At 49.0% G+C, this 27,481-nt stretch overlaps 3 protein-coding genes across 6 annotated transcripts in view; 2 read left to right on the top strand and 1 right to left on the bottom strand.

Moving 5' to 3' along the window:
- The window catches only part of ninl (ninein-like), a 42,237-nt gene extending 40,821 nt beyond the window's left edge, over positions 1-1,416 (top strand). For 2 of the 3 annotated variants that reach the window (XM_075473567.1, XM_075473575.1), the window contains exon 26: positions 1-1,416. In XM_075473567.1, the coding sequence (XP_075329682.1) occupies positions 1-192 (192 nt within the window). In that variant the 3' untranslated portion in view covers positions 193-1,416. The other variant, XM_075473584.1, reaches the window with a different exon arrangement.
- gins1 (GINS complex subunit 1 (Psf1 homolog)) lies at positions 1,034-7,478 on the bottom strand. Its single transcript, XM_075473902.1, has 7 exons — positions 7,153-7,478; positions 5,661-5,725; positions 5,417-5,515; positions 3,848-3,938; positions 3,654-3,770; positions 3,507-3,581; positions 1,034-1,159 (listed from the first exon to the last, which is right to left on the bottom strand). Exons 1-7 carry the CDS (start codon positions 7,225-7,227, stop codon positions 1,091-1,093), a joined length of 591 nt encoding a protein of 196 aa, XP_075330017.1. The 5' UTR covers positions 7,228-7,478; the 3' UTR covers positions 1,034-1,090.
- Positions 7,380-27,481, top strand: part of abhd12 (abhydrolase domain containing 12, lysophospholipase) — a 23,665-nt gene continuing 3,563 nt past the window's right edge. Inside the window, exons 1-7 of one of the 2 annotated variants that reach the window (XM_075473805.1) lie at positions 7,380-7,465; positions 9,869-10,037; positions 20,714-20,835; positions 22,204-22,309; positions 25,937-26,087; positions 26,267-26,312; positions 27,326-27,458. In XM_075473805.1, coding sequence (XP_075329920.1) covers positions 9,871-10,037; positions 20,714-20,835; positions 22,204-22,309; positions 25,937-26,087; positions 26,267-26,312; positions 27,326-27,458 — 725 coding nt within the window. In that variant the 5' untranslated portion in view covers positions 7,380-7,465; positions 9,869-9,870. Of the gene's footprint in view, positions 7,466-7,804; positions 7,929-9,868; positions 10,038-20,713; positions 20,836-22,203; positions 22,310-25,936; positions 26,088-26,266; positions 26,313-27,325; positions 27,459-27,481 lie in introns of those variants that run through there. The other variant, XM_075473797.1, reaches the window with a different exon arrangement.

Raw genomic sequence — 27,481 nt, forward strand, 5'->3', positions numbered from 1 at the left:
CTCGCCAAGAGCAGCCAGACGGGCGCCGCGCTGAAGGAGCTGTACGTGGAGAACGCGCAGCTGATGGCGGCGCTGCAGGTCACCGAGCGGCGCCAGAAACACGCCGAGAAGAAGAGCGCCCTGCTGGAGGACAAGGTGGGCGCGCTCAACCAGCTGCTGCGCCAGATCGTGCCCGCCGCGCTCGCCACGTGACCACGCCCCCGAGCTGCATCTGGCCCGGGCGCCAACAATCAGCTGATCAACGGAGGTCGCTTTAACCCAGACTGTCGGTTTTTATCCTTTTGTGTGAATCAGAAACGCTGCGTTTAACCATCAGTTCCTTTCAGATGGATCAATAAATCATTTCAGCCATCTCCCATGGATCAATCTATTGAACGATTCGTCTCAGCCAGGTCTGAAACTGATCATTTAAATATTCATGTTCCTTCATCAGAACTTCCTGATCATCGATGGATCGCTGTGACAATCTGAGTTAGCTTAGCTTAGCACAAACACTGGGAGCGGATGGAAACTGTTAGCACCAAAGTGAATTAAATAAATGGTTACTGTCCGATTGATCCTCTGATCAATATATAATAATATTGATCGATTCGTCTCAGCCAGATCTGAAACTGATCATTTATTTAAATATTCATGTTCCGTAAACCCAGAGGATGGAAACCTTCATCAGAACTTTCTGTGACAATCTGAGTTAGCTTAGCTTAGCACAAACACTGGGAGCGGATGGAAACTGTTAGCCCCTTTAGAGGAAATCCAAAAAGCACCAAAGTGAATTAAATAAGTCTTAAATCATTTTGTTTAAATGTTTCTGTGAATGTTGCCAAACTCCATGTGAATTATGAGGGATTATTTTGCGTGGCCTCCTCCCTTTCTGTGTCATGTGACCGTTTGTTGTTACGGTTACTGTGATGAGGAGTCTGTGTCTGTTTTCTCCTCAGTGAGACCTCCTGTGATGTTTTCAAAGATCAGAAGCAGTTTTTAATCTGACCAAAGAGTCTGAGGGTTCAAACATTGTTGACAGAAAGACACAAAGTGTAAATAAACAAGTTTATTTCTGAACAAATGACATCACGACTGTTGGGTTTCTGCATCACGACAGCACGTGCTCCAGGACGCCCTGACGAATCAGCTGCTCACATTTCCACCGCGGCAGGAAGTGCTGCGGACAGAGAGAGACGACTTCCTGTTACATCTGCGCTGCTGTTAAAGGGACAGTTCGCCTCTTTGGACATGAAGCTGTGTGACATCCCACATTAGCAACATCATTTATGAACATTTTCTGTGTTCGAAACCGCATACTGCGTTTAGCCACAACCAGTGGCGGCTCCTGACATTTCCGTTATGTCCATAAGTACCATAAAAGTCCATAGAACTGAGGTATATTTGTCTAGGTAGCAAGACCATTTCCCTAACTTGTTTGTGCCTATAAATTCAGATATCAGATATAAATTTTAGGCAATATCTCTTTTGTCCACCAGATGTCAAACTTTTTTTTTTATAACTTTATTTGCAACAAAGCAGAATAACGACATATAAATGTGTACATAACGTAAAAAAAAAACAGCCAAGAGGAGCATAAGGATAAGAATAAGAGAATGAGTCCCAAACTCTTGCAAAAAGAATTGAAATATTGAACAAACTGACATGAGCCAAGGAGTCTCGTGTAAAAAAAACAAACAAACAAAACAAAGATTTAGGACAACAGTTCGTCCATAATCCCAAGTTGGGAACAAGCCCATATTGTTGTTTTTGCTTTATGATTAGTTGGAGGTTTAATTGTCAGCAAGTATTGCTTTAATTCAATAAAAGAAACAGAAATTTGGTTTTCTTTTCAAAAATTTGCATTTGTGCATTTGAAATTTAGTAGTAACAGGTGTAGCAACGGGTTAATAAATTAATAAAGAAAACCTTCGGATTCATTTTGCCACTTAGTTGAAACCCAAACAGGACATGTTGCCAGTAAAACTGGAAGCTTGCTGATATTTTTAAGTCAACAAAATTACAAATAAAGTGTCAAACTAGGGAAGTTACATTGTGAAACCTTCAAAGCAAAACATTTGCCAATCAGTTAATATTACACCTTAACCATTATTTATTTATTTTCCTCATTGTTCCAGGATTCTATGAAATAAGTAAACACATAAGCTCTTAATTTTCATTCTAAAGAATGTAATTAAAATGACAGCAAATAAATCCAAGTCAAGTGTTTATTGAAGTTTTGGAAAATATGACTTAGAAAAGCATAACCAGTTGTCAAACATGGTTAAGTGCAGCTTACCTATGTGAGATTTCTCTCTTTTTTAAATATAATACTGCACCGTTAACAATGAATGTGTCATTATACATTCTGCTATTACTGTCAACATTATATAAAATATTTAATGACTGAGCACAAAAGGTTAAGTTATTTAGCTACATCAAATACTACCTGGAAAAATAGCAGGGTTGGTGGAGCCCTGGGTTTCATCTTTGCCTCGCAAGGCGAGCTCCAAAAATCCCGCAAAATTCTTCCAAACTTCCTTCTCCGCATTAGTACGACGACTAAAGGTTACTTCTGTCAGAAACACTACCGTATTGTTGCACTCCACACTCGCCATCTTCATCATAGAATGTTCATGGTCCCGCGCAGCAGACATGACGAAAGCACGTCGTCTGTGCGAGCACATAAACCCTCAAAGAAAATGTGTTGGAGCAGGATTTTTGAAAAACCTGACAAATCGCCCCAAATGGGCGTGGCAACACCCGGCGCGACCTTAATCTGATTGGACAATGACATATACAACCAGTTTGCCTACAGTAGATCAGTCCCGCCTTAGCAACTAGATAAAAAAAAAAAACTCCGTGTTTGGTAGTGCGTCGCACAAATCGCCCCTATGGAGGAACCACCGCTGCCCACAATGCATTTCGCTCCTGCCCGAGCCGAAATCAGCCGGCCTGAAGCTGATTTCCCTTAAGCTCTAAACTCTGTAAACTTTAGCAACATTTGAAACATTTTCAGGTGAGAAAGTAGTCGTTTAGATCCCCAACGTGTTGAAAACCTGACAAAATACCGGCTGTTTACAATTTTGTTCCCACTAATTCGGCGCTACTAAAGCTAGCCGCAGTGAGCAACGCACTTCCTGTTATTTTCACAAAATAAAATACCCGTTGCCTTTTATCATAGGGAAAGCCATTACCATACAATTGGTGCTTTTGTTTTGAAAACAGGAAGTGAACCTACCCTCGTTGCAGCTAGCTTGAAACTGCCGTTTTGACAGGAAATGACGATCGGCGACGTCACGTTACGTTGCATCTTGGGTAGTTTGAGTATGAGTAGTAACCTCATGATGCATACCCAACATTTAGGAGAATCTAGTATGCATCCGGGAACTTCTGCTTACTCAAACTCGCTTACTAACTCAGAAAGTTTCTACTCCAGTTTACCAAAGAAACATCTGGCAGAACATCTGGAAACACTGAAGCAGCACCCTTTGGGTCTCAGAACCTCGGCTGCTTCCTGTTCTCACCTGGCTGTTCTTCTTCAGCAGGACCACCGTCCCGTCGTCGATCTCGAACTCCCCGTGGTCCTTCAGGCACCTCACCTGGAAGCACACGCACGGTGATGACATCATCAGCGGCGTGATGTCAGAGGTCACACGGGTGCCGGGACTCACCTGGATGTAGAGGCTCTTGGGGGGCTTCACGTCCTGCGTGATGTCCAGCCCCTCGCCCCCCCCGAGGGAGCGCATGAAGGAGGCCAGGGACTTCTTGTACTGAGCGAACCACTGCACCTGGGGGGGGCACAGGTGAGTCAGACAGGTGCGCAGCAACAGGTGTAACGTGAGACAGGAAGTGATGTCACACCCACCTCCTCAGCGCACATGTGGAAGCGAACGTTGGCCGGCAGCACGCTGCCGTACTCCCAGCGCAGCGCCCGGATCCGCAGGAGCCGGTCGTACCTGCAAGACACAAAGGAGGGTCACATGACTACAGGTGCAGTTACAGGTGCAGTAACGGGTGTAATTACAGGTGTAGTTACAGTTGCAGGTGCAGTAATGGGTGCAGTAACGGGTGTAGTAACAGGTGTAGCAACAGGTGTAGCAACAGGTGTAGTTACAGGTGTAGTAACAGGTGTAGCAACAGGTGTAGTAACAGGTGCAGTAACGGGTGTAGTTACAGGTGTAGCAACAGGTGTAGTAACAGGTGTAGTAACAGGTGTAGTAACAGGTGCAGTAACGGGTGTAGTTACAGGTGTAGCAACAGGTGTAGCAACGGGTGTAGTAACGGGTGCAGTAACGGGTGTAGTTACAGGTGTAGCAACGGGTGTAGCTACAGGTGTAGCAACAGGTGTAGTTACAGCTGTAGTAACAGGTGTAGTTACAGGTGCAGTTACAGGTGTAGCAACGGGTGTAGCTACAGGTGTAGCTACAGGTTCAGTTACAGGTGTAGCTACAGGTGTAGTTACAGGTGCAGTAACAGGTGTAGTAACAGGTGTAGTTACAGGTGCAGTAACAGGTGTAGTAACAGGTGTAGTAACAGGTGCAGTAACAGGTGTAGTTACAGGTGCAGTTACAGGTGCAGTAACAGGTGTAGTTACAGGTGCAGTAACAGGTGTAGTTACAGGTGCAGTTACAGGTGCAGTAACAGGTGTAGTTACAGGTGTAGTTACAGGTGTAGTTACAGGTGTAGTAACAGGTGTAGTTACAGGTGTAGTAACAGGTGCAGTAACAGGTGCAGTTACAGGTGTAGTTACAGGTGCAGTTACAGGTGCAGTAACAGGTGTAGTTACAGGTGTAGTAACAGGTGCAGTAACAGGTGCAGTAACAGGTGTAGTTACAGGTGTAGTTACAGGTGTAGTAACAGGTGTAGTAACAGGTGTAGTTACAGGTGCAGTTACAGGTGCAGTAACAGGTGTAGTTACAGGTGTAGTTACAGGTGTAGTTACAGGTGTAGTAACAGGTGTAGTTACAGGTGCAGTAACAGGTGTAGTTACAGGTGCAGTAACAGGTGTAGTTACAGGTGTAGTTACAGGTGCAGTAACAGGTGTAGTTACAGGTGTAGTTACAGGTGTAGTTACAGGTGTAGTTACAGGTGCAGTAACAGGTGTAGTTACAGGTGTAGTTACAGGTGTAGTAACAGGTGCAGTAACAGGTGTAGTAACAGGTGCAGTAACAGGTGCAGTAACAGGTGTAGTTACAGGTGCAGTTACAGGTGTAGTTACAGGTGCAGTAACAGGTGTAGTAACAGGTGTAGTAACAGGTGTAGTAACAGGTGTAGTTACAGGTGCAGTAACAGGTGTAGTTACAGGTGTAGTTACAGGTGTAGTTACAGGTGTAGTTACAGGTGCAGTAACAGGTGTAGTTACAGGTGCAGTAACAGGTGTAGTTACAGGTGCAGTAACAGGTGTAGTTACAGGTGCAGTAACAGGTGTAGTTACAGGTAGGCGGTGACGCAGCGCTGGTTCCTCAGCAGGCAGCAGTGACGTAGCTTGATGGAGGGGATGAGCTCAGCTCGGCCGCCGCCCTTCGCCTCGTTCCTGAAACAGAAGCAGTCAGCTGGTTCACTCCTGATCAGCTGATCGATCAGTTTAAGGTATTGATGACGCTCAGATTTAAATCAGGACTGAAACTGATCATTATGATCAGAAGAAAACATTTCAAACTTTTTGATCAGGGACTCACACGTCAGCCTGGTTCTGTTCGTACAGCGCCTCCATCTCCTGCAGAACCTGCCGCAGCCCGTCCTCCTGAAACAGGGGGAGAGGTTCTGGAGTCAGTTCAACACCACCTGACCAGGAACCGGCTGGTTCCACCCGACCGGGAACCATCGGCGGCTGGTTCCACCTGACCGGGAACCACCGGCTGCTGGTACCACCTGACCGGGAACCATCGGCGGCTGGTTCCACCTGACCGGGAACCATCGGCGGCTGGTTCCACCTGACCGGGAACCATCGGCGGCTGGTTCCACCTGACCGGGAACCATCGGCGGCTGGTTCCACCTGACCGGGAACCACCGGCTGCTGGTACCACCTGACCGGGAACCATCGGCGGCTGGTTCCACCTGACCGGGAACCATCGGCGGCTGGTACCACCTGACCGGGAACCACCGGCGGCTGGTTCCACCTGACCGGGAACCACCTGCGGCTGGTTCCACCTGACCGGGAACCATCTGCGGCTGGTTCCACCTGACCGGGAACCATCTGCGGCTGGTTCCACCTGACCGGGAACCACCGGCTGCTGGTACCACCTGACCGGGAACCACCGGCTGCTGGTACCACCTGACCGGGAACCACCAGCTGCTGGTACCACCTGACCGGGAACCATCTGCGGCTGGCTCCACCTGACCGGGAACCATCTGCGGCTGGTTCCACCTGACCGGGAACCATCTGCGGCTGGTACCACCTGACCGGGAACCATCTGCGGCTGGTTCCACCTGACCGGGAACCACCAGCTGCTGGTACCACCTGACCGGGAACCACCAGCTGCTGGTACCACCTGACCGGGAACCACCGGCTGCTGGTTCCACCTGACCGGGAACCACCAGCTGCTGGTACCACCTGACCGGGAACCACCGGCTGCTGGTACCACCTGACCGGGAACCACCAGCTGCTGGTACCACCTGACCGGGAACCATCTGCGGCTGGTTCCACCTGACCGGGAACCATCTGCGGCTGGTTCCACCTGACCGGGAACCATCTGCGGCTGGTTCCACCTGACCGGGAACCATCTGCGGCTGGTTCCACCTGACCGGGAACCACCAGCTGCTGGTACCACCTGACCGGGAACCATCTGCGGCTGGTTCGGGAGCCACAGAAAATGTTGATCTGTTTAGGTGGAGCAGCCACACTTTGGTGGATTAAAGGTGCCGAATTTCAAAGACAGTTGAAGCTGAATTAAAAAACAAACTTTGGTGACGATAGAATTCTTCTGGAAATAACTAGAACGTTAAAATGTATTTTTACATGTTGTCCGATTATCAAACAGTGATTTCTACACAAACCATAAATGTTTGACGCGTTCACCCTGAGCCGAAGTGTAGGTTGAATTGTTGTTTAAATAAAAAATGTCAGTAGACTTTTCTACGACTGGTCTTTTTCATTTTGAGCCGCCAACAAACCTTAAAATGACGGATTTTTAGGCGGACACCGCTGCTGAACCTCCCCGGGTTACTCACGTTAAACGCGGGCAGCTGTCCGTCGCTCATCCGGTGCAGCTCCCTGATCAGCTCGGTGGCTTTCTCACAGAACATCCCGGAGCCGCCTGACACCACCTTACACCAGCTAACCGAACACAGGAGCTGAACTTCACCGAACTTTTATTCCGTGAAAACTTCCAACTGACCGCCCTGAAGGAAGCGGCACATTCGCGCCAAAAGTCGTGTTGTTGTCATGTGATTCTGTGACGTAGCTTTCCGGATGCGGAAGCGTTTCGCTGCTTCAGCCGAGCACTAAGGATGTGACGCCGCTTTACTCACTTCACGCGGAAAGGTGAACGTTTGTGTTTATTTGTGTTTATTGTTTGTGTTGGTGTTTGTGTTGATGTTGATGTTTCCGGTTCACTGCTGGAGGGTTACGGTGAAGGCGACGGAACTTCCGGTTAGTTGTTGGTCAGCTGACAGCAGGAAACTCCACACGGACACGAGCCGGACTCACGAAGTCTGCGCGCGCCAGTTTATGAGTTGTTTTGTAGTTAGTTAGTTAGTTAGTTTGTTTGTTTGTTTAAACATTTTACTGGGAAGTTAGTCGCCAATGCTACATTCAGGTTACGAGCTTCCTGCCGGAAATGCGGCTTCTCTGCCTGTCAAAGTCAAAGTGAACTTTATTGTCAATCCAACCATGCAATCAGAGCAAGTAATTACATGGAGGATCGAAATTGCGTTTCTCCAATACTCCGAATGTACAGCAACATTATAACACACAGAAATTACACAACATACAATAATGCACACAGGTAAGACAAATAAACACACATGGATGGACAAATGGACGGGTGAATAATTAGAGGTGATGTGCAAAGGTGCAGTAAGTAAAGTGCATACAGTGGGTGTGTACCTGTATTTTCATGTTCATAGATATTCCTTAAAGGGGAACTGCGGTATTTTCAACATTAAGCCTCTTTTCTGAGTCGTCTGCAATGTTTTAGAACCCCCCTCACCGCTTTTTTGATGTTTACTGCTGTCTCCGCTGTTGCCAAATAATGCCAAATAAAACTGCTGTTTTATTTGGCATTTTGTACTGGATGTTCGTTGATATCACTCCGCCACCGCTAAGAAAACAGTGCGAGCATGAACGAGCTGCCAAATAAAACACGACAGAAGCAACTTTTCGCCACGAAATTTGATATGGATTACCAGTGCACACCAGTAACCACTCCGGTGAGTTGATGATTTTGAAAACGGACGTTTATGGTGCTTTTACGGACCTTTCTGGACATGCACATGACTTGCCGTTCTGAAGCAGGTTGAGATGAATCAAAATTAGGCAAATACCGGAGAGAGCAGTAAACATCAAAAAAGCGGTGAGGGGGGTTCTAAAACATTGCAGACGACTCAGAAAAGAGGCTTAATGTTGAAAATACCGCAGTTCCCCTTTAAGTGAGTTGAGTAGTCTGATGGCCTGTGGGAAAAAACGGATACAGTTCCTGGATAGATGGTTGGGCCGATCTGCTGTCCTTACCACTCTTTGTAGGCCTTTTGGTCGGCAACAGAGCAGCTGCCGTACCAGACTGAGAGGCTGCTGGTGAGAATGCTCTCAATAGCCCCCCTGTAAAAGGTGGTGAGGGCAGAAGGGGGGAGGTTCGCTCTCCTCATCTGGCGTAGGAAGTGGAGGCGTCGCTGGGCCTTTTGGACCAGGGAGGTGGTGTTGGTGGACCAGGTCAGGTCATCTGTGATATGCACCCCCAGGAACTTGGTGCTTTTCACAGATTCCACAACACTGCCGTTTATGATGAGTGGGCTGTGTGGCATGTGTGTCTTCCTGAAGTCCACAGTCATTTCTTTGGTTTTATTTACATTGAGTTGTAAATTATTGATGTCGCACCAGTTGATGAGTAGGTTTACCTCCTCTCTGTAGGCTGAGTCGTCATTGTTGCTGATGAGACCCGCCACTGTTGTGTCATCTGCGAACTTTATGAAGTGGTTCGAATTGTATCTGACACAGCAGTCATGAGTCATCAGCGTGAACAATAACGGGCTGAGCACACATCCCTGGGGGACCCCGGTGTTCATGAAGGTGGTCTTTGAGGAGTTTTTGCCAACTCTTACTGTCTGTGGTCTGTTTGTAAGGACGTCCAGTAACCAGTTGCATAATGGGGTGCTGATGCCTATTGCGCTGAGTTTATTCACCAGGTGTTGAAGGCGGAACTGAAGTCGATAAACAGCATCCGCACATAACTGTTTGTGTACAGCAAAATGTGCAACAAATGCAGCTGTGCGAAATTGAAATGACCATAATTAGTGCAGAACAATGATTAAATGTTATTATACAGAGTTTATAACTTTATTAACTGAGTTTATTTACATTTTATCGATCAAATATTGGTTATTTGTTTGGAAATGGAGCTGATCCCGGGAGAAGATCTGGTGTTTTAAAGTTTACGAGCCACACTTGAAGGCAACATGTCTTTAAAGCCGGTTTTGTTTTGGTGGCCGTTGCTCCGACGCTCCCCGCGGGTCGTGGACGCACCATGGTGTGACCACGTGGTTGTTTCGGCGCGCTGTGATTGGCCGCGGCTGCCCCCGGATCAGCTGCTCTCTGCGGCTCTCAGTGCAGGCTCAGCGGGGGACTCTGCTCCCGTCCTCACCGGCTCTCCGCGCTCCACAGCCCCGCAGACTCTCGGCCCGTGTTCCGGCCCTTCCCCCGGCTAACATCTCCCCGTTTATCCGTTTCCAGGGATGCGGAAGCGGAACAACTCGCTGACTGCGGAGCTGGACGCCACCGGCACTCTGCTGGACTGTAACCCGGATCTGAGGCAGCGTCCCGGCAGGGGAGCGTTGGGCCCCGCAGCCGGCAGCCACCCGGCTCCGGAGGAGCAGCGGAGCATGGGGAAGCCGTTCAGGAGGTAAGACCCGAACCGGGACCGGGACCGGTGAGCTGGTTCCGGGTCTGCAGGAGGAGACAGAAAGCAGAATAATGTGTTATCAGGAAGTTCAAACAGCCTCAGAAACTCTGTAAGGGTTCAAAAATCTGTTTCAACGATCTGGTCTGGCTGGTTCCGGTCTGTCTGGTTCCGGTCTGTCTGGTTCCGGTCTGGCTGGTTCCGGTCTGTCTGGTTCCGGTCTGGCTGGTTCCGGTCTGTCTGGTTCCGGTCTCTGGTTCCGGTCTGTCTGGTTCCGGTCTCTGGTTCCGGTCTGTCTGGTTTCGGTCTGTCTGGTTCCGGTCTGTCTGGTTCCGGTCTCTGGTTCCGGTCTGTCTGGTTCCGGTCTCTGGTTCCGGTCTGTCTGGTTCCGGTCTCTGGTTCCGGTCTGTCTGGTTCCGGTCTCTGGTTCTGGTCTCTGGTTCCGGTCTGTCTGGTTCCGGTCTGTCTGGTTCCGGTCTCTGGTTCTGGTCTCTGGTTCTGGTCTCTGGTTCCGGTCTGTCTGGTTCCGGTCTGTCTGGTTCCGGTCTGTCTGGTTCCGGTCTCTGGTTCCGGTCTGTCTGGTTCCGGTCTGTCTGGTTCCGGTCTGTCTGGTTCCGGTCTCTGGTTCCGGTCTCTGGTTCCGGTCTGTCTGGTTCCGGTCTCTGGTTCCGGTCTGTCTGGTTCCGGTCTGTCTGGTTCCGGTCTGTCTGGTTCCGGTCTGTCTGGTTCCGGTCTCTGGTTCCGGTCTGTCTGGTTCCGGTCTCTGGTTCCGGTCTGTCTGGTTCCGGTCTCTGGTTCCGGTCTCTGGTTCCGGTCTCTGGTTCCGGTCTGTCTGGTTCCGGTCTGTCTGGTTCCGGTCTCTGGTTCCGGTCTGTCTGGTTCCGGTCTGTCTGGTTCTGGTCTCTGGTTCCGGTCTGTCTGGTTCCGGTCTGTCTGGTTCCGGTCTCTGGTTCCGGTCAGTCTGGTTCCGGTCTCTGGTTCCGGTCTCTGGTTCCGGTCTGTCTGGTTCCGGCCTGTCTGGTTCCGGTCTCTGGTTCCGGTCTCTGGTTCCGGTCTCTGGTTCCGGTCTGTCTGGTTCCGGCCTGTCTGGTTCCGGCCTGTCTGGTTCCGGCCTGTCTGGTTCCGGTCTCTGGTTCCGGTCTCTGGTTCCGGTCTCTGGTTCCGGTCTCTGGTTCTGGTCTCTGGTTCCGGTCGGACATGAAACTGAGGATCAAACAGAACATTAAAGTTTGAGGTTCTGCTGGTTCTTCACGCTGACCTCTGACCTCTGACCCCGACCGCTGAGGACTCTGGGTGTTCTGGGGTCAGACGGCGGTCCTGAACCTGTTCAATCAGATAAATTATTGATCATCTGCCGGCTTTACTCCTCCTGCTTCTCCTGCTTCAGTCTAATCCTCTTTAGAGGCTCAGAGCGGTTTAACAGGTGATCAGGTCAGACACTGCAGTGCATTGTGGGTATTTAACGCAGAGCGAGGCCTGAAACTGAACCAACAGAACCAGAACCAACAGAACCACAGAGCAGGGTTCTGAGCTGGCAGGTGCTGATCTAAAATGACTCCGTTGCCATGACGAACGTCTCCCCGGCTACGCTCGGCATCACTCTCCTCTGACAGGAAGTGACCTCGCCGCCGTCGCGTTCGTCTGATTCTCACTTCTGCAGAACCGGGACGTGAAAGCAGAAGTCTGGACTCTGACTCAGCGCCTCAGGCCTCGGGTCATGTGACCCCGAGAGACGGGTCGCCACATGTTCTGAGACTCAGACACACCTGCTCAGGTCGGCGTTTCACACCGCCGTGACATCACACCGCCGTGACATCACACCGCCGTGACATCACACCGCCGTGACATCACACCGAAGGTTTCCGGCTCTCTGAGGACACTCTCCCAGCTCAGAGCAGCTTTGTTCCCGTCAGACGTCACGCTGACTGAAGCCAAAGACACAAACGGGTCAGAACCCTCACAGGGCATCTTTATTTATACAGCGCGTTTCATACCACAGCCAACTCAACGTGCTTTACATAAAGACACAAAGAACAGCAGAAAAACAAGCAATTTTAAGAGAAAAAAATTAAAAACACAGTTAAAAGCAATCAAAGAAGAGGGGGAAAAGAAAGATATAAACTCAACCATAAGCACACGGAAAGAGAAATGTTTTTAACCTGGATTTAAAAGTGCTTACAGTTGGGGCTGATTTCAGTTTTGCTGGTAGTTTGTTCCAGCTGTGAGCAGCATAACAGCTAAAAGCTGCTGGTAGTTTGTTCCAGTTGTGAGCAGCATAACAGCTAAAAGCTGCTGGTAGTTTGTTCCAGTTGTGAGCAGTATAACGGCTAAAAGCTGCTGGTAGTTTGTTCCAGCTGTGAGCAGTATAACGGCTAAAAGCTGCTGGTAGTTTGTTCCAGTTGTGAGCAGTATAACGGCTAAAAGCTGCTGGTAGTTTGTTCCAGTTGTGTGCAACATAACAGCTAAAAGCTGCTGGTAGTTTGTTCCAGTTGTGAGCAGCATAACAGCTAAAAGCTGCTGGTAGTTTATTCCAGTTGTGAGCAGTATAACGGCTAAAAGCTGCTGGTAGTTTGTTCCAGTTGTGAGCAGCATAACAGCTAAAAGCTGCTGGTAGTTTATTCCAGTTGTGTGCAGCATAACAGCTAAAAGCTGCTGGTAGTTTGTTCCAGTTGTGAGCAGTATAACGGCTAAAAGCTGCTGGTAGTTTGTTCCAGTTGTGAGCAGTATAACGGCTAAAAGCTGCTGGTAGTTTGTTCCAGTTGTGTGCAACATAACAGCTAAAAGCTGCTGGTAGTTTGTTCCAGTTGTGAGCAGCATAACAGCTAAAAGCTGCTGGTAGTTTATTCCAGTTGTGAGCAGTATAACGGCTAAAAGCTGCTGGTAGTTTGTTCCAGTTGTGAGCAGCATAACAGCTAAAAGCTGCTGGTAGTTTATTCCAGTTGTGAGCAGTATAACGGCTAAAAGCTGCTGGTAGTTTGTTCCAGTTGTGAGCAGCATAACGGCTAAAAGCTGCTGGTAGTTTGTTCCAGTTGTGAGCAGCATAACGGCTAAAAGCTGCTGGTAGTTTGTTCCAGTTGTGAGCAGCATAACGGCTAAAAGCTGCTGGTAGTTTGTTCCAGTTGTGTGCAACATAACAGCTAAAAGCTGCTGGTAGTTTGTTCCAGTTGTGAGCAGCATAACGGCTAAAAGCTGCTGGTAGTTTGTTCCAGTTGTGAGCAGCATAACGGCTAAAAGCTGCTGGTGGTTTGTTCCAGTTGTGAGCAGCATAACGGCTAAAAGCTGCTGGTAGTTTGTTCCAGTTGTGAGCAGCATAACGGCTAAAAGCTGCTGGTGGTTTGTTCCAGTTCTGAGCAGCATAACAGCTAAAAGCTGCTGGTAGTTTGTTCCAGTTGTGAGCAGCATAACAGCTAAAAGCTGCTGGTAGTTTGTTCCAGTTGTGTGCAGCATAACGGCTAAAAGCTGCTGGTAGTTTGTTCCAGTTGTGAGCAGCATAACAGCTAAAAGCTGCTGGTAGTTTATTCCAGTTGTGAGCAGTATAACGGCTAAAAGCTGCTGGTAGTTTGTTCCAGTTGTGAGCAGCATAACAGCTAAAAGCTGCTGGTAGTTTGTTCCAGTTGTGAGCAGCATAACGGCTAAAAGCTGCTGATGGTTTGTTCCAGTTGTGAGCAGCATAACGGCTAAAAGCTGCTGGTGGTTTGTTCCAGTTCTGAGCAGCATAACAGCTAAAAGCTGCTGGTAGTTTGTTCCAGTTGTGAGCAGCATAACAGCTAAAAGCTGCTGGTAGTTTGTTCCAGTTGTGTGCAGTATAACGGCTAAAAGCTGCTGGTAGTTTGTTCCAGTTGTGAGCAGCATAACGGCTAAAAGCTGCTGGTAGTTTGTTCCAGTTGTGAGCAGTATAACGGCTAAAAGCTGCTGGTAGTTTGTTCCAGTTGTGTGCAACATAACAGCTAAAAGCTGCTGGTAGTTTGTTCCAGTTGTGAGCAGCATAACGGCTAAAAGCTGCTGGTAGTTTGTTCCAGTTGTGAGCAGCATAACGGCTAAAAGCTGCTGGTGGTTTGTTCCAGTTCTGAGCAGCATAACAGCTAAAAGCTGCTGGTAGTTTGTTCCAGTTGTGAGCAGCATAACGGCTAAAAGCTGCTGGTAGTTTGTTCCAGTTGTGAGCAGCATAACGGCTAAAAGCTGCTGGTAGTTTGTTCCAGTTGTGAGCAGTATAACGGCTAAAAGCTGCTGGTAGTTTGTTCCAGTTGTGAGCAGCATAGCAGCTAAAAGCTGTTGGTAGTTTGTTCCAGTTGTGAGCAGTATAGCGGCTAAAAGCTGTTGGTAGTTTGTTCCAGTTGTGAGCAGCATAACGGCTAAAAGCTGCTGGTAGTTTGTTCCAGTTGTGAGCAGTATAACGGCTAAAAGCTGCTGGTAGTTTGTTCCAGTTGTGAGCAGCATATCAGCTAAAAGCTGTTGGTAGTTTGTTCCAGTTGTGAGCAGTATAACGGCTAAAAGCTGCTGGTAGTTTGTTCCAGTTGTGAGCAGTATAACGGCTAAAAGCTGCTGGTGGTTTGTTCCAGTTGTGAGCAGTATAACGGCTAAAAGCTGCTGGTAGTTTGTTCCAGTTGTGAGCAGCATAACGGCTAAAAGCTGCTGGTAGTTTGTTCCAGTTGTGTGCAACATAACGGCTAAAAGCTGCTGGTAGTTTGTTCCAGTTGTGAGCAGCATAACGGCTAAAAGCTGCTGGTAGTTTGTTCCAGTTGTGAGCAGCATAACGGCTAAAAGCTGCTGGTGGTTTGTTCCAGTTCTGAGCAGCATAACGGCTAAAAGCTGCTGGTAGTTTGTTCCAGTTGTGAGCAGCATAACAGCTAAAAGCTGCTGGTAGTTTGTTCCAGTTGTGAGCAGCATAACGGCTAAAAGCTGCTGGTAGTTTATTCCAGTTGTGAGCAGTATAACGGCTAAAAGCTGCTGGTGGTTTGTTCCAGTTGTGAGCAGCATAACGGCTAAAAGCTGCTGGTGGTTTGTTCCAGTTGTGAGCAGCATAACGGCTAAAAGCTGCTGGTGGTTTGTTCCAGTTGTGAGCAGCATAACGGCTAAAAGCTGCTGGTGGTTTGTTCCAGTTCTGAGCAGCATAACAGCTAAAAGCTGCTGGTAGTTTGTTCCAGTTGTGAGCAGCATAACAGCTAAAAGCTGCTGGTAGTTTGTTCCAGTTGTGTGCAGCATAACAGCTAAAAGCTGCTGGTAGTTTGTTCCAGTTGTGAGCAGTATAACGGCTAAAAGCTGCTGGTAGTTTGTTCCAGTTGTGAGCAGCATAACGGCTAAAAGCTGCTGGTAGTTTGTTCCAGTTGTGAGCAGTATAACGGCTAAAAGCTGCTGGTAGTTTGTTCCAGTTGTGTGCAACATAACAGCTAAAAGCTGCTGGTAGTTTGTTCCAGTTGTGAGCAGCATAACGGCTAAAAGCTGCTGGTAGTTTGTTCCAGTTGTGAGCAGCATAACGGCTAAAAGCTGCTGGTGGTTTGTTCCAGTTCTGAGCAGCATAACAGCTAAAAGCTGCTGGTAGTTTGTTCCAGTTGTGAGCAGCATAACGGCTAAAAGCTGCTGGTAGTTTGTTCCAGTTGTGAGCAGCATAACGGCTAAAAGCTGCTGGTAGTTTGTTCCAGTTGTGAGCAGTATAACGGCTAAAAGCTGCTGGTAGTTTGTTCCAGTTGTGAGCAGCATAGCAGCTAAAAGCTGTTGGTAGTTTGTTCCAGTTGTGAGCAGTATAGCAGCTAAAAGCTGTTGGTAGTTTGTTCCAGTTGTGAGCAGCATAACGGCTAAAAGCTGCTGGTAGTTTGTTCCAGTTGTGAGCAGTATAACGGCTAAAAGCTGCTGGTAGTTTGTTCCAGTTGTGAGCAGCATAGCAGCTAAAAGCTGTTGGTAGTTTGTTCCAGTTGTGAGCAGTATAACGGCTAAAAGCTGCTGGTAGTTTGTTCCAGTTGTGAGCAGCATAACGGCTAAAAGCTGCTGGTAGTTTGTTCCAGTTGTGTGCAGCATAACGGCTAAAAGCTGCTGGTGGTTTGTTCCAGTTGTGAGCAGTATAACGGCTAAAAGCTGCTGGTGGTTTGTTCCAGTTGTGAGCAGTATAACGGCTAAAAGCTGCTGGTAGTTTGTTCCAGTTGTGAGCAGCATAACGGCTAAAAGCTGCTGGTAGTTTGTTCCAGTTGTGTGCAGCATAACGGCTAAAAGCTGCTGGTAGTTTGTTCCAGTTGTGTGCAACATAACAGCTAAAAGCTGCTGGTAGTTTGTTCCAGTTGTGAGCAGCATAACGGCTAAAAGCTGCTGGTAGTTTGTTCCAGTTGTGAGCAGCATAACGGCTAAAAGCTGCTGGTGGTTTGTTCCAGTTGTGAGCAGCATAACGGCTAAAAGCTGCTGGTGGTTTGTTCCAGTTCTGAGCAGCATAACGGCTAAAAGCTGCTGGTAGTTTGTTCCAGTTGTGAGCAGCATAACGGCTAAAAGCTGCTGGTAGTTTGTTCCAGTTGTGTGCAGCATAACGGCTAAAAGCTGCTGGTAGTTTATTCCAGTTGTGAGCAGCATAACGGCTAAAAGCTGCTGGTAGTTTGTTCCAGTTGTGAGCAGCATAACGGCTAAAAGCTGCTGGTAGTTTGTTCCAGTTGTGAGCAGCATAACGGCTAAAAGCTGCTGGTAGTTTATTCCAGTTGTGAGCAGCATAACAGCTAAAAGCTGCTGGTAGTTTGTTCCAGTTGTGAGCAGCATAACAGCTAAAAGCTGCTGGTAGTTTGTTCCAGTTGTGAGCAGCATAACAGCTAAAAGCTGCTGGTAGTTTGTTCCAGTTGTGAGCAGCATAACAGCTAAAAGCTGCTGGTAGTTTGTTCCAGTTGTGAGCAGCATAACAGCTAAAAGCTGCTGGTAGTTTGTTCCAGTTGTGAGCAGCATAACAGCTAAAAGCTGCTGGTAGTTTGTTCCAGTTGTGTGCAGCATAACGGCTAAAAGCTGCTGGTAGTTTATTCCAGTTGTGAGCAGCATAACGGCTAAAAGCTGCTGGTAGTTTGTTCCAGTTGTGTGCAGCATAACAGCTAAAAGCTGCTGGTAGTTTGTTCCAGTTGTGAGCAGCATAACAGCTAAAAGCTGCTGGTAGTTTGTTCCAGTTGTGAGCAGCATAGCAGCTAAAAGCTGCTGGTAGTTTGTTCCAGTTGTGTGCAGCATAACGGCTAAAAGCTGCTGGTAGTTTGTTCCAGTTGTGTGCAGCATAACAGCTAAAAGCTGCTGGTAGTTTGTTCCAGTTGTGAGCAGCATAACGGCTAAAAGCTGCTGGTGGTTTGTTCCAGTTGTGAGCAGCATAACGGCTAAAAGCTGCTGGTAGTTTGTTCCAGTTGTGAGCAGCATAACGGCTAAAAGCTGCTGGTAGTTTGTTCCAGTTGTGTGCAGCATAACGGCTAAAAGCTGCTGGTAGTTTGTTCCAGTTGTGTGCAGCATAACGGCTAAAAGCTGCTTCACCGTGTCTAGTTTGAACTCTGGGCTCCACTATCTGACCTGAGTCAGCAGATCTCAGAGCTCTGCTGGGTTTATACTCTGCTAGCATGTCATTCATGTATTCTGGACCTAAACCGTTCTGTGATTTGTAGACGAGTAGCAGAACTTTAAAATCTAAGAGAACTGGGGTGATGTGATGTGATCTCTTTGTTCTGGTTAAAACTCGGGCTGCAGCGTTCTGAATGAGCTGCAGCTGTTTGAGACTCTTTTGGGTGAGTCCAGTCAGAAGACCGTTAGCATTAGCATGTAGCATGAATCAGCTTCTCCTGATCTGTTTGGGACATAAAACCCTTCATTCTGGATATGTTCTTAAGTTGATAAAAGGCTGATTTAGTGACTGATTTGATATGATAGTTGAAGGTCAGGTCTGAGTCTATCAGCACGCCGAGATTCCGGACTTGGTCTTTAGTTTCTAGAGACAGTGGATGTGTTCCAAACCGCATACTTCTCCTACTACTCATTCTAACTTTCTGAGTTAGTATGTGAGTTTGAGTAAGCGAGAAGTTCCCAGATGCATACTAGATTCTCCGAAATGTTGGGTATGCATCATGAGGTTACTACTCATACTCAAACTACCCAAGATGCAACGTAACGTGACGTCGCAGATCGTCATTTCCTGTCAAAACGGCAGTTTCAAGCTAGCCACAACGAGGTTAGGTTCACTTCCTGTTTTCAAAACAAAAGCACCAATTGTATGGTAATGGCTTTCCCTATGATAAAAGGCAACGGGTATTTTATTTTGGTGAAAATAACAGGAAGTGCGTTAGCTCACTGCGGCTAGCTTTAGTAGCGCCGAATTCGTGGCAACAAAATGGTAAACAGCCGGTATTTTGTCAGGTTTTCAACACGTTGGGGATCTAAACGACTACTTTCTCTCCTGAAAATGTTTCAAATGTTGCTAAAGTTTACAGAGTTTAGAGCTTAAGGGAAATCAGCTTCAGGCCGGCTGATTTCGGCTCGGGCAGGAGCGCAATGCATTGTGGGTAAACGCTCTGCATACTGTCTGATCCATGAGTATGCAGTATGCGGTTTCGAACACAGCCAGGTGTTTACTGACAGCAAACCTCTTCTCTTTGTTGCCAAACACAATGACCTCAGTTTTTTATTGATTTAACTGAAGGAAATTTTGGTTCATCCACTTTTTGACTTGCTCTAAGCAGTCGCACAATGACTCTATAGGACTGCAGTCATCTGGAGACAGTGCCAGATATATCTGTGTGTCATCTGCATAGCTGTGGTATCAAATCAAATTTATTTGTATAGCACATTTCATGTACAAACAATTCAAAGTGCTTTGGTAGTTGACTTTAGAGTTCTTCAGAATTTGACCCAGAGGCCGCATGTATAGGGTGAACAGAAGGGGTCCAAGAACTGACCCCTGAGGAACTCCACATTTCATAGCCACTCGATCAGATTGATTACTTCCAATAGTCACAAAATAACTCCGCTCCTCCAAGTAGGACCTGAACCATTCTAGGACTGTCCCGCTGAGACACCTGAAAGCTGAGCAGAGCTTAAGCAAAGAGGATTTCCTTAAAGCCCGGCAGCACGTGTGACACCGTGACCTCGGCTCTGCTTCGGTCGGTCAGAAACGGCTTCGGACCCACAAACACCAACAGTTCTTTCAGAACAGTTCGGTTCTAAAAGCACAAAAGCTAAAGTTAAACCCACAGATCAGAACGTTTGAGCAGGTGAAGCCGCTCTGGTTCAGGGTCTGATACCAGAACCAGAACCAGAACCAGAGTACGTTCTGAGAAGAACAGGAAGTTAAAGATGGACCTGCAGTCACTGAGCTACATCATGGTTCTGATAGTCAGCCAACCCGTCCGGTCCTCCAACACCACTCAGCCGTTCTGACCCTGAGTGTTCTGACCCGGAGTGTTCTGACCCTGAGCGGTTCTGACCCGGAGTTCTCCAGCTTTCTGAAGGTCTTTCAGAGTTTTAACTTGATGTTTTTCCATAAATCTCTGAAACTTTTAACTTTCACATCATTTCAGTTTTTAAATGTGTAAAAATCCTGAACCTGAAAGGGTTAGGTACCCCTAACCTAACCCTAGGTACCCCTAACCCTAGGTACCCCGAACCTAAAAGAGTAAGGTTAGGTACCCCTAACCCTAGGTACCCCTAACATAACCCCGAACCTGAAAGGGTAAGGTTAGGTACCCCTAACCCTAGGTACCCCTAACCTAACCCCGAACCTGAAAGGGTAAGGTTAGGTACCCCTAACCTAACCCCAAACCTGAAAGGGTAAGGTTAGGTACCCCTAACCTAACCCCAAACCTGAAAGGGTAAGGTTAGGTACCCCTAACCTAACCCCCAAACCTAAAAGAGTAAGGTTAGGTACCCCTAACCTAACCCCCAAACCTAAAAGAGTAAGGTTAGGTACCCCTAAGGTTAGGTACCCCTAACCTAACCCCGAACCTGAAAGGGTAAGGTTAGGTACCCCTAAGGTTAGGTACCCCTAATCTAAACCCAAACCTAAAAGGGTAAGGTTAGGTACCCCTAACCTAACCCCCAAACCTAAAAGAGTAAGGTTAGGTACCCCTAACCTAACCCCCAAACCTGAAAGGGTAAGGTTAGGTACCCCTAACCTAACCCCCAAACCTGAAAGGGTAAGGTTAGGTACCCCTAACCTAACCCCCAAACCTGAAAGGGTAAGGTTAGGTACCCCTAACCTAACCCCGAACCTGAAAGGGTAAGGTTAGGTACCCCTAACCTAACCCCCAAACCTGAAAGGGTAAGGTTAGGTACCCCTAACCTAACCCCCAAACCTGAAAGGGTAAGGTTAGGTACCCCTAACCTAACCCCGAACCTGAAAGGGTTAGGTTAGGTACCCCTAACCTAACCCCGAACCTGAAAGGGTAAGGTTAGGTACCCCTAAGGTTAGGTACCCCTAACCTAGGACGAGCAGCTCAGACTGTCCTCGTGCTTCAGTGGCAGCTCTGAGTGCCGCTGACTCTCACTCTTCTTCTATGAATTATTCAGGTCCGCGGTCCTGCCGGATCATGTGACAGCGGGACGCTGGGCGGGCTCAGGTGTCTCTTTAATATTTAACCTGCTGATCTGAGACAAACTCCACAGAGATGGTTTCTGGGTGTAAAAGCTTTTATATGGCAGAGGAACCCTGTGGGGTTTGAGATGTTCTGATGATGTGTCCCATGTGTCCTCAGGTTGGGGCTTCTGGGGAAACTAAAGAGGGTGATGTTGGTACTGCTGGTCGTCTACGTCTCCATCCCATTCCTCATCAAACTCTTCCCCTCCATCCAGGCCAAACTCGTCTTCCTCAACTTCGGTGAGTGTTTTCAGCCCTGAACCGACACGCAGCTGAGAAAATTATGTCTGGTGTCAGATTACATGAAGGTCCAACCAGAACATTCTGTGGAAAAATGATTTTTCTGAGCTACTTAGTTCCACTTAATACCAAATATCAAACTGAAGGTTCTGCCTCCCAAACTGGCAGCTGGTTCCACAGAGAGGGGCCTGATAACTGAAGGCTCTGCCTCCCAAACTGGCAGCTGGTTCCACAGAGAGGGGCCTGATAACTGAAGGCTCTGCCTCCCAAACTGGCAGCTGGTCCCACAGAGAGGGGCCTGATAACTGAAGGCTCTGCCTCCCAAACTAGCAGCTGGTTCCACAGAGAGGGGCCTGATAACTGAAGGCTCTGCCTCCCAAACTGGCAGCTGGTTCCACAGAGAGGGGCCTGATAACTGAAGGCTCTGCTTCCCAAACTGGCAGCTGGTTCCACAGAGAGGGGCCTGATAACTGAAGGCTCTACCTCCCAAACTGGCAGCTGGTTCCACAGAGAGGGGCCTGATAACTGAAGGCTCTGCCTCCTGGCAGCTGGTTCCACAGAGAGGGGCCTGATAACTGAAGGCTCTGCCTCCCAAACTGGCAGCTGGTTCCACAGAGAGGGGCCTGATAACTGAAGGCTCTGCCTCCCAAACTGGCAGCTGGTTCCACAGAGAGGGGCCTGATAACTGAAGGCTCTGCCTCCCAAACTGGCAGCTGGTTCCACAGAGAGGGGCCTGATAACTGAAGGCTCTGCTTCCCAAACTGACAGCTGGTTCCACAGAGAGGGGCCTGATAACTGAAGGCTCTGCCTCCCAAACTGGCAGCTGGTTCCACAGATAGGGGCCTGATAACTGAAGGCTCTGCCTCCCAAACTGGCAGCTGGTTCCACAGAGAGGGGCCTGATAACTGAAGGCTCTGCCTCCCAAACTGGCAGCTGGTTCCACAGAGAGGGGCCTGATAACTGAAGGCTCTGCCTCCTGGCAGCTGGTTCCACAGAGAGGGGCCTGATAACTGAAGGCTCTGCCTCCCAAACTGGCAGCTGGTTCCACAGAGAGGGGCCTGATAACTGAAGGCTCTGCCTCCCAAACTGGCAGCTGGTTCCACAGAAAGGGGCCTGATAACTGAAGGCTCTGCCTCCCAAACTGGCAGCTGGTTCCACAGAGAGGGGCCTGATAACTGAAGGCTCTGCCTCCCAAACTGGCAGCTGGTTCCACAGAGAGGGGCCTGATAACCGAAGGCTCTGCCTGGTTGAGTTGGAGGTTTCACTGTGTGAACCAGATCAGAGACTCTGGGAGCTTGTTGCTATTTTAATATTATAATATTATTAATGTAATATTTTAAGTCATGTGACCTGTCTGTGACCCCTCAGTGAGGATGCCGTACTTCATCGACCTGAAGCGACCGCTGGACCAGGGACTGAACCACACACACAACTTCTACCTGGAGCCCGAGACGGGACTCAAGATCGGAGTCTGGTAAGGCACACACACACGTGCACACTCCCTGCAGTTGAACTCTAGTATCTGCCGGTATCTGTAGTGCCGGTGTCTGTAGTGCCGGTGTCTGTAGTGCCGGTGTCTGTAGTGCCGGTGTCTGTAGTGCCGGTGTCTGCCGGTATCTGTAGTGCCGGTGTCTGTAGTGCCGGTGTCTGTAGTGCCGGTATCTGCCGGTATCTGTAGTGCCTGTATCTGTAGTGCCGGTATCTGCCGGTATCTGTAGTGCCTGTATCTGTAGTGCCGGTGTCTGTAGTGCCGGTGTCTGTAGTGCCGGTGTCTGTAGTGCCGGTGTCTGTAGTGCCGGTATCTGTAGTGCCGGTATCTGTAGTGCCGGTATCTGTAGTGCCGGTGTCTGTAGTGCCGGTATCTGTAGTGCCGGTATCTGTAGTGCCTGTATCTGCCGGTATCTGTAGTGCCGGTATCTGTAGTGCCGGTATCTGCCGGTATCTGTAGTGCCGGTGTCTGTAGTGCCGGTATCTGTAGTGCCGGTGTCTGTAGTGCCGGTATCTGCCGGTATCTGTAGTGCCGGTGTCTGTAGTGCCTGTATCTGTAGTGCCGGTATCTGCCGGTATCTGTAGTGCCGGTATCTGTAGTGCCGGTATCTGTAGTGCCGGTATCTGTAGTGCCTGTATCTGTAGTGCCGGTATCTGTAGTGCCGGTGTCTGTAGTGCCTGTATCTGTAGTGCCTGTATCTGTAGTGCCTGTATCTGTAGTGCCGGTGTCTGTAGTGCCGGTGTCTGTAGTGCCGGTATCTGTAGTGCCGGTGTCTGTAGTGCCGGTATCTGTAGTGCCTGTATCTGTAGTGCCTGTATCTGTAGTGCCGGTGTCTGTAGTGCCGGTGTCTGTAGTGCCGGTATCTGTAGTGCCGGTATCTGTAGTGCCGGTATCTGTAGTGCCTGTATCTGTAGTGCCGGTATCTGTAGTGCCGGTATCTGTAGTGCCGGTATCTGTAGTGCCTGTATCTGTAGTGCCGGTATCTGTAGTGCCGGTATCTGTAGTGCCGGTATCTGTAGTGCCGGTATCTGTAGTGCCTGTATCTGTAGTGCCGGTGTCTGTAGTGCCGGTATCTGTAGTGCCGGTGTCTGTAGTGCCGGTATCTGTAGTGCCGGTATCTGTAGTGCCGGTGTCTGTAGTGCCGGTGTCTGTAGTGCCGGTGTCTGTAGTGCCGGTATCTGTAGTGCCGGTGTCTGTAGTGCCGGTGTCTGTAGTGCCGGTATCTGTAGTGCCGGTATCTGTAGTGCCGGTATCTGTAGTGCCGGTATCTGTAGTGCCGGTATCTGTAGTGCCTGTATCTGTAGTGCCTGTATCTGTAGTGCCGGTATCTGTAGTGCCGGTATCTGTAGTGCCTGTATCTGTAGTGCCGGTATCTGTAGTGCCGGTATCTGTAGTGCCGGTATCTGTAGTGCCGGTATCTGCCGGTATCTGTAGTGCCGATATCTGTAGTGCCTGTATCTGTAGTGCCTGTATCTGTAGTGCCGGTATCTGTAGTGCCGGTATCTGTAGTGCCGGTGTCTGTAGTGCCGGTGTCTGTAGTGCCGGTGTCTGTAGTGCCGGTATCTGTAGTGCCGGTATCTGTAGTGCCGGTATCTGTAGTGCCGGTATCTGTAGTGCCTGTATCTGTAGTGCCGATATCTGTAGTGCCTGTATCTGTAGTGCCGGTATCTGTAGTGCCGGTATCTGCCGGTATCTGTAGTGCCGGTATCTGTAGTGCCTGTATCTGTAGTGCCGATATCTGTAGTGCCGGTATCTGTAGTGCCGGTATCTGTAGTGCCGGTATCTGTAGTGCCGGTATCTGCCGGTATCTGTAGTGCCGATATCTGCCGGTATCTGTAGTGCCGGTATCTGTAGTGCCGGTATCTGTAGTGCCGGTGTCTGTAGTGCCGGTATCTGTAGTGCCGGTATCTGTAGTGCCGGTGTCTGTAGTGCCGGTGTCTGTAGTGCCGGTATCTGTAGTGCCGGTATCTGTAGTGCCGGTATCTGTAGTGCCGGTGTCTGTAGTGCCGGTGTCTGTAGTGCCGGTATCTGTAGTGCCGGTATCTGCCGGTATCTGTAGTGCCGGTATCTGTAGTGCCGGTATCTGCCGGTATCTGTAGTGCCGGTATCTGTAGTGCCGGTGTCTGTAGTGCCGGTATCTGCCGGTATCTGTAGTGCCGGTATCTGTAGTGCCGGTATCTGCCGGTATCTGTAGTGCCGGTATCTGTAGTGCCGGTATCTGCCGGTATCTGTAGTGCCGGTGTCTGTAGTGCCGGTATCTGTAGTGCCGGTATCTGTAGTGCCGGTGTCTGTAGTGCCGGTGTCTGTAGTGCCGGTATCTGTAGTGCCGGTGTCTGTAGTGCCGGTATCTGTAGTGCCGGTATCTGTAGTGCCGGTGTCTGTAGTGCCGGTATCTGTAGTGCCGGTGTCTGTAGTGCCAGTATCTGTAGTGCCGGTATCTGTAGTGCCGGTATCTGTAGTGCCGGTGTCTGTAGTGCCGGTATCTGTAGTGCCGGTATCTGTAGTGCCGGTATCTGCCGGTATCTGTAGTGCCGGTATCTGTAGTGCCGGTGTCTGTAGTGCCGGTATCTGTAGTGCCGGTATCTGTAGTGCCGGTGTCTGTAGTGCCGGTATCTGTAGTGCCGGTATCTGTAGTGCCGGTGTCTGTAGTGCCGGTATCTGTAGTGCCGGTGTCTGTAGTGCCGGTATCTGTAGTGCCGGTATCTGTAGTGCCGGTATCTGTAGTGCCGGTGTCTGTAGTGCCGGTATCTGTAGTACCGGTATCTGTAGTGCCGGTATCTGCCGGTATCTGTAGTGCCGGTATCTGTAGTGCCGGTATCTGTAGTGCCGGTGTCTGTAGTGCCGGTATCTGTAGTGCCGGTATCTGTAGTGCCGGTATCTGCCGGTATCTGTAGTGCCGGTATCTGTAGTGCCGGTGTCTGTAGTGCCGGTGTCTGTAGTGCCGGTGTCTGTAGTGCCGGTGTCTGTAGTGCCGGTGTCTGTAGTGCCGGTATCTGTAGTGCCGGTGTCTGTAGTGCCGGTGTCTGTAGTGCCGGTATCTGTAGTGCCGGTATCTGTAGTGCCGGTATCTGTAGTGCCGGTATCTGTAGTGCCGGTGTCTGTAGTGCCGGTGTCTGTAGTGCCGGTATCTGTAGTGCCGGTGTCTGTAGTGCCGGTGTCTGTAGTGCCGGTGTCTGTAGTGCCGGTATCTGTAGTGCCGGTATCTGTAGTGCCGGTGTCTGTAGTGCCGGTGTCTGTAGTGCCGGTGTCTGTAGTGCCGGTGTCTGTAGTGCCGGTGTCTGTAGTGCCGGTGTCTGTAGTGCCGGTATCTGTAGTGCCGGTGTCTGTAGTGCCGGTGTCTGTAGTGCCGGTATCTGTAGTGCCGGTATCTGTAGTGCCGGTATCTGTAGTGCCGGTGTCTGTAGTGCCGGTGTCTGTAGTGCCGGTATCTGTAGTGCCGGTATCTGTAGTGCCGGTATCTGTAGTGCCGGTGTCTGTAGTGCCGGTGTCTGTAGTGCCGGTATCTGCCGGTATCTGCCGGTATCTGTAGTGCCGGTATCTGCCGGTATCTGTTTAGCTGTAATATGTTCGACTGAAGATGAAGACGACCCTTTGTGTGTGTTTGTGTTTCAGGCACACAGTTCCCGATCGGATGTGGAGAGAAGCTCAGGGGAAAGATGGCGACTGGTACGACTCCACGTTCAGCTCCGCCCACCCCGTCATCCTCTATCTCCATGGAAACGCAGGGACCAGAGGAGGAGACCACAGAGTGCAGCTTTACAAGGTGAACACACTCAACATTTATTGGTCTATAGACACAAACCCTCCTGCATTGTTACTCCACCTTTTTCTGGTTGAGAAAAAGCTTAATTTATTAATTTGTTCCCTGATTGGCTGTCAGGAAACGCCAGACATATTTCCCTCTGCTGCAGGTGACTGACTCTTCTTTCTGTCTCCCTTCAGGTCCTCAGTTCATTAGGATATCATGTGGTGACGTTCGACTACAGAGGTGAGAAACTCTCCATCCAGCGTATAAAAACCAGCATTCAGAGACCAATGATTCCTGACAAAATACCGGCTGTTTATCATTTTGTTCCCACGAATTCGGCGCTACTAAAGCTAGCCGCAGTGAGCAACGCACTTCCGGTTATTTTCACAAAATAAAATACCCGTTGCCTTTTATCATAGGGAAAGCCATTACCATACAATTGGTGCTTTTGTTTTGAAAACAGGAAGTGAACCTACCCTCGTTGTAGCTAGCTTGAAACTGCCGTTTTGACAGGAAATGACTATCGGCGACGTCACGTTACGTTGCATCTTGGGTAGTTTGAGTATGAGTAGTAACCTCATGATGCATACCCAACATTTCGGAGAATCTAGTACGCATCCGGGAACTTAAAAAAAGTTAAAGTTAGAAGGAGTAGTAGGAGAAGTAGGTGGTTTGGAACACAGCCAATGGCTTCGAAACCGCATACTGCATACTCATCTATCAGACAGTATGCAGAGCGTTTACCCACAATGCATTTCGCTCCTGCCCGAGCTGAAATCAGCCGGCCTGAAGCTGATTTCTCTTAAGCTCTAAACTCTGTAAACTTTAGCAACATTTGAAACATTTTCAGGTGAGAAAGTAGTCGTTTAGATCCCCAACGTGTTGAAAACCTGACAAAATACCGGCTGTTTACCATTTTGTTCCCACGAATTCGGCGCTACTAAAGCTAGCCGCAGTGAGCAACGCACTTCCTGTTATTTTCACAAAATAAAATACCCGTTGCCTTTTATCATAGGGAAAGCCATTACCATACAATTGGTGCTTTTGTTTTGAAAACAGGAAGTGAACCTACCCTCGTTGTAGCTAGCTTGAAACTGCCGTTTTGACAGGAAATGACGATCGGCGACGTCACGTTACGTTGCATCTTGGGTAGTTTGAGTATGAGTAGTAACCTCATGATGCATACCCAACATTTCGGAGAATCTAGTATGCATCCGGGAACTTAAAAGCCATTTGTGTGCTTGTGTGTGCAGGTTGGGGCGATTCTGACGGCTCGCCATCAGAGGGAGGGATGACATCAGACGCTCTCTTCGTATACGATTGGCTGAAAGGACGGATGGACAAATCTCTGCCGCTTTACATCTGGGGACACTCTCTGGGAACAGGGTAACCGGGGTAACCAGGGGTAA

Source organism: Odontesthes bonariensis, chromosome 2, assembly GCF_027942865.1.
Source record: "Odontesthes bonariensis isolate fOdoBon6 chromosome 2, fOdoBon6.hap1, whole genome shotgun sequence".
NCBI classification, from domain to species: domain Eukaryota; kingdom Metazoa; phylum Chordata; class Actinopteri; order Atheriniformes; family Atherinopsidae; genus Odontesthes; species Odontesthes bonariensis.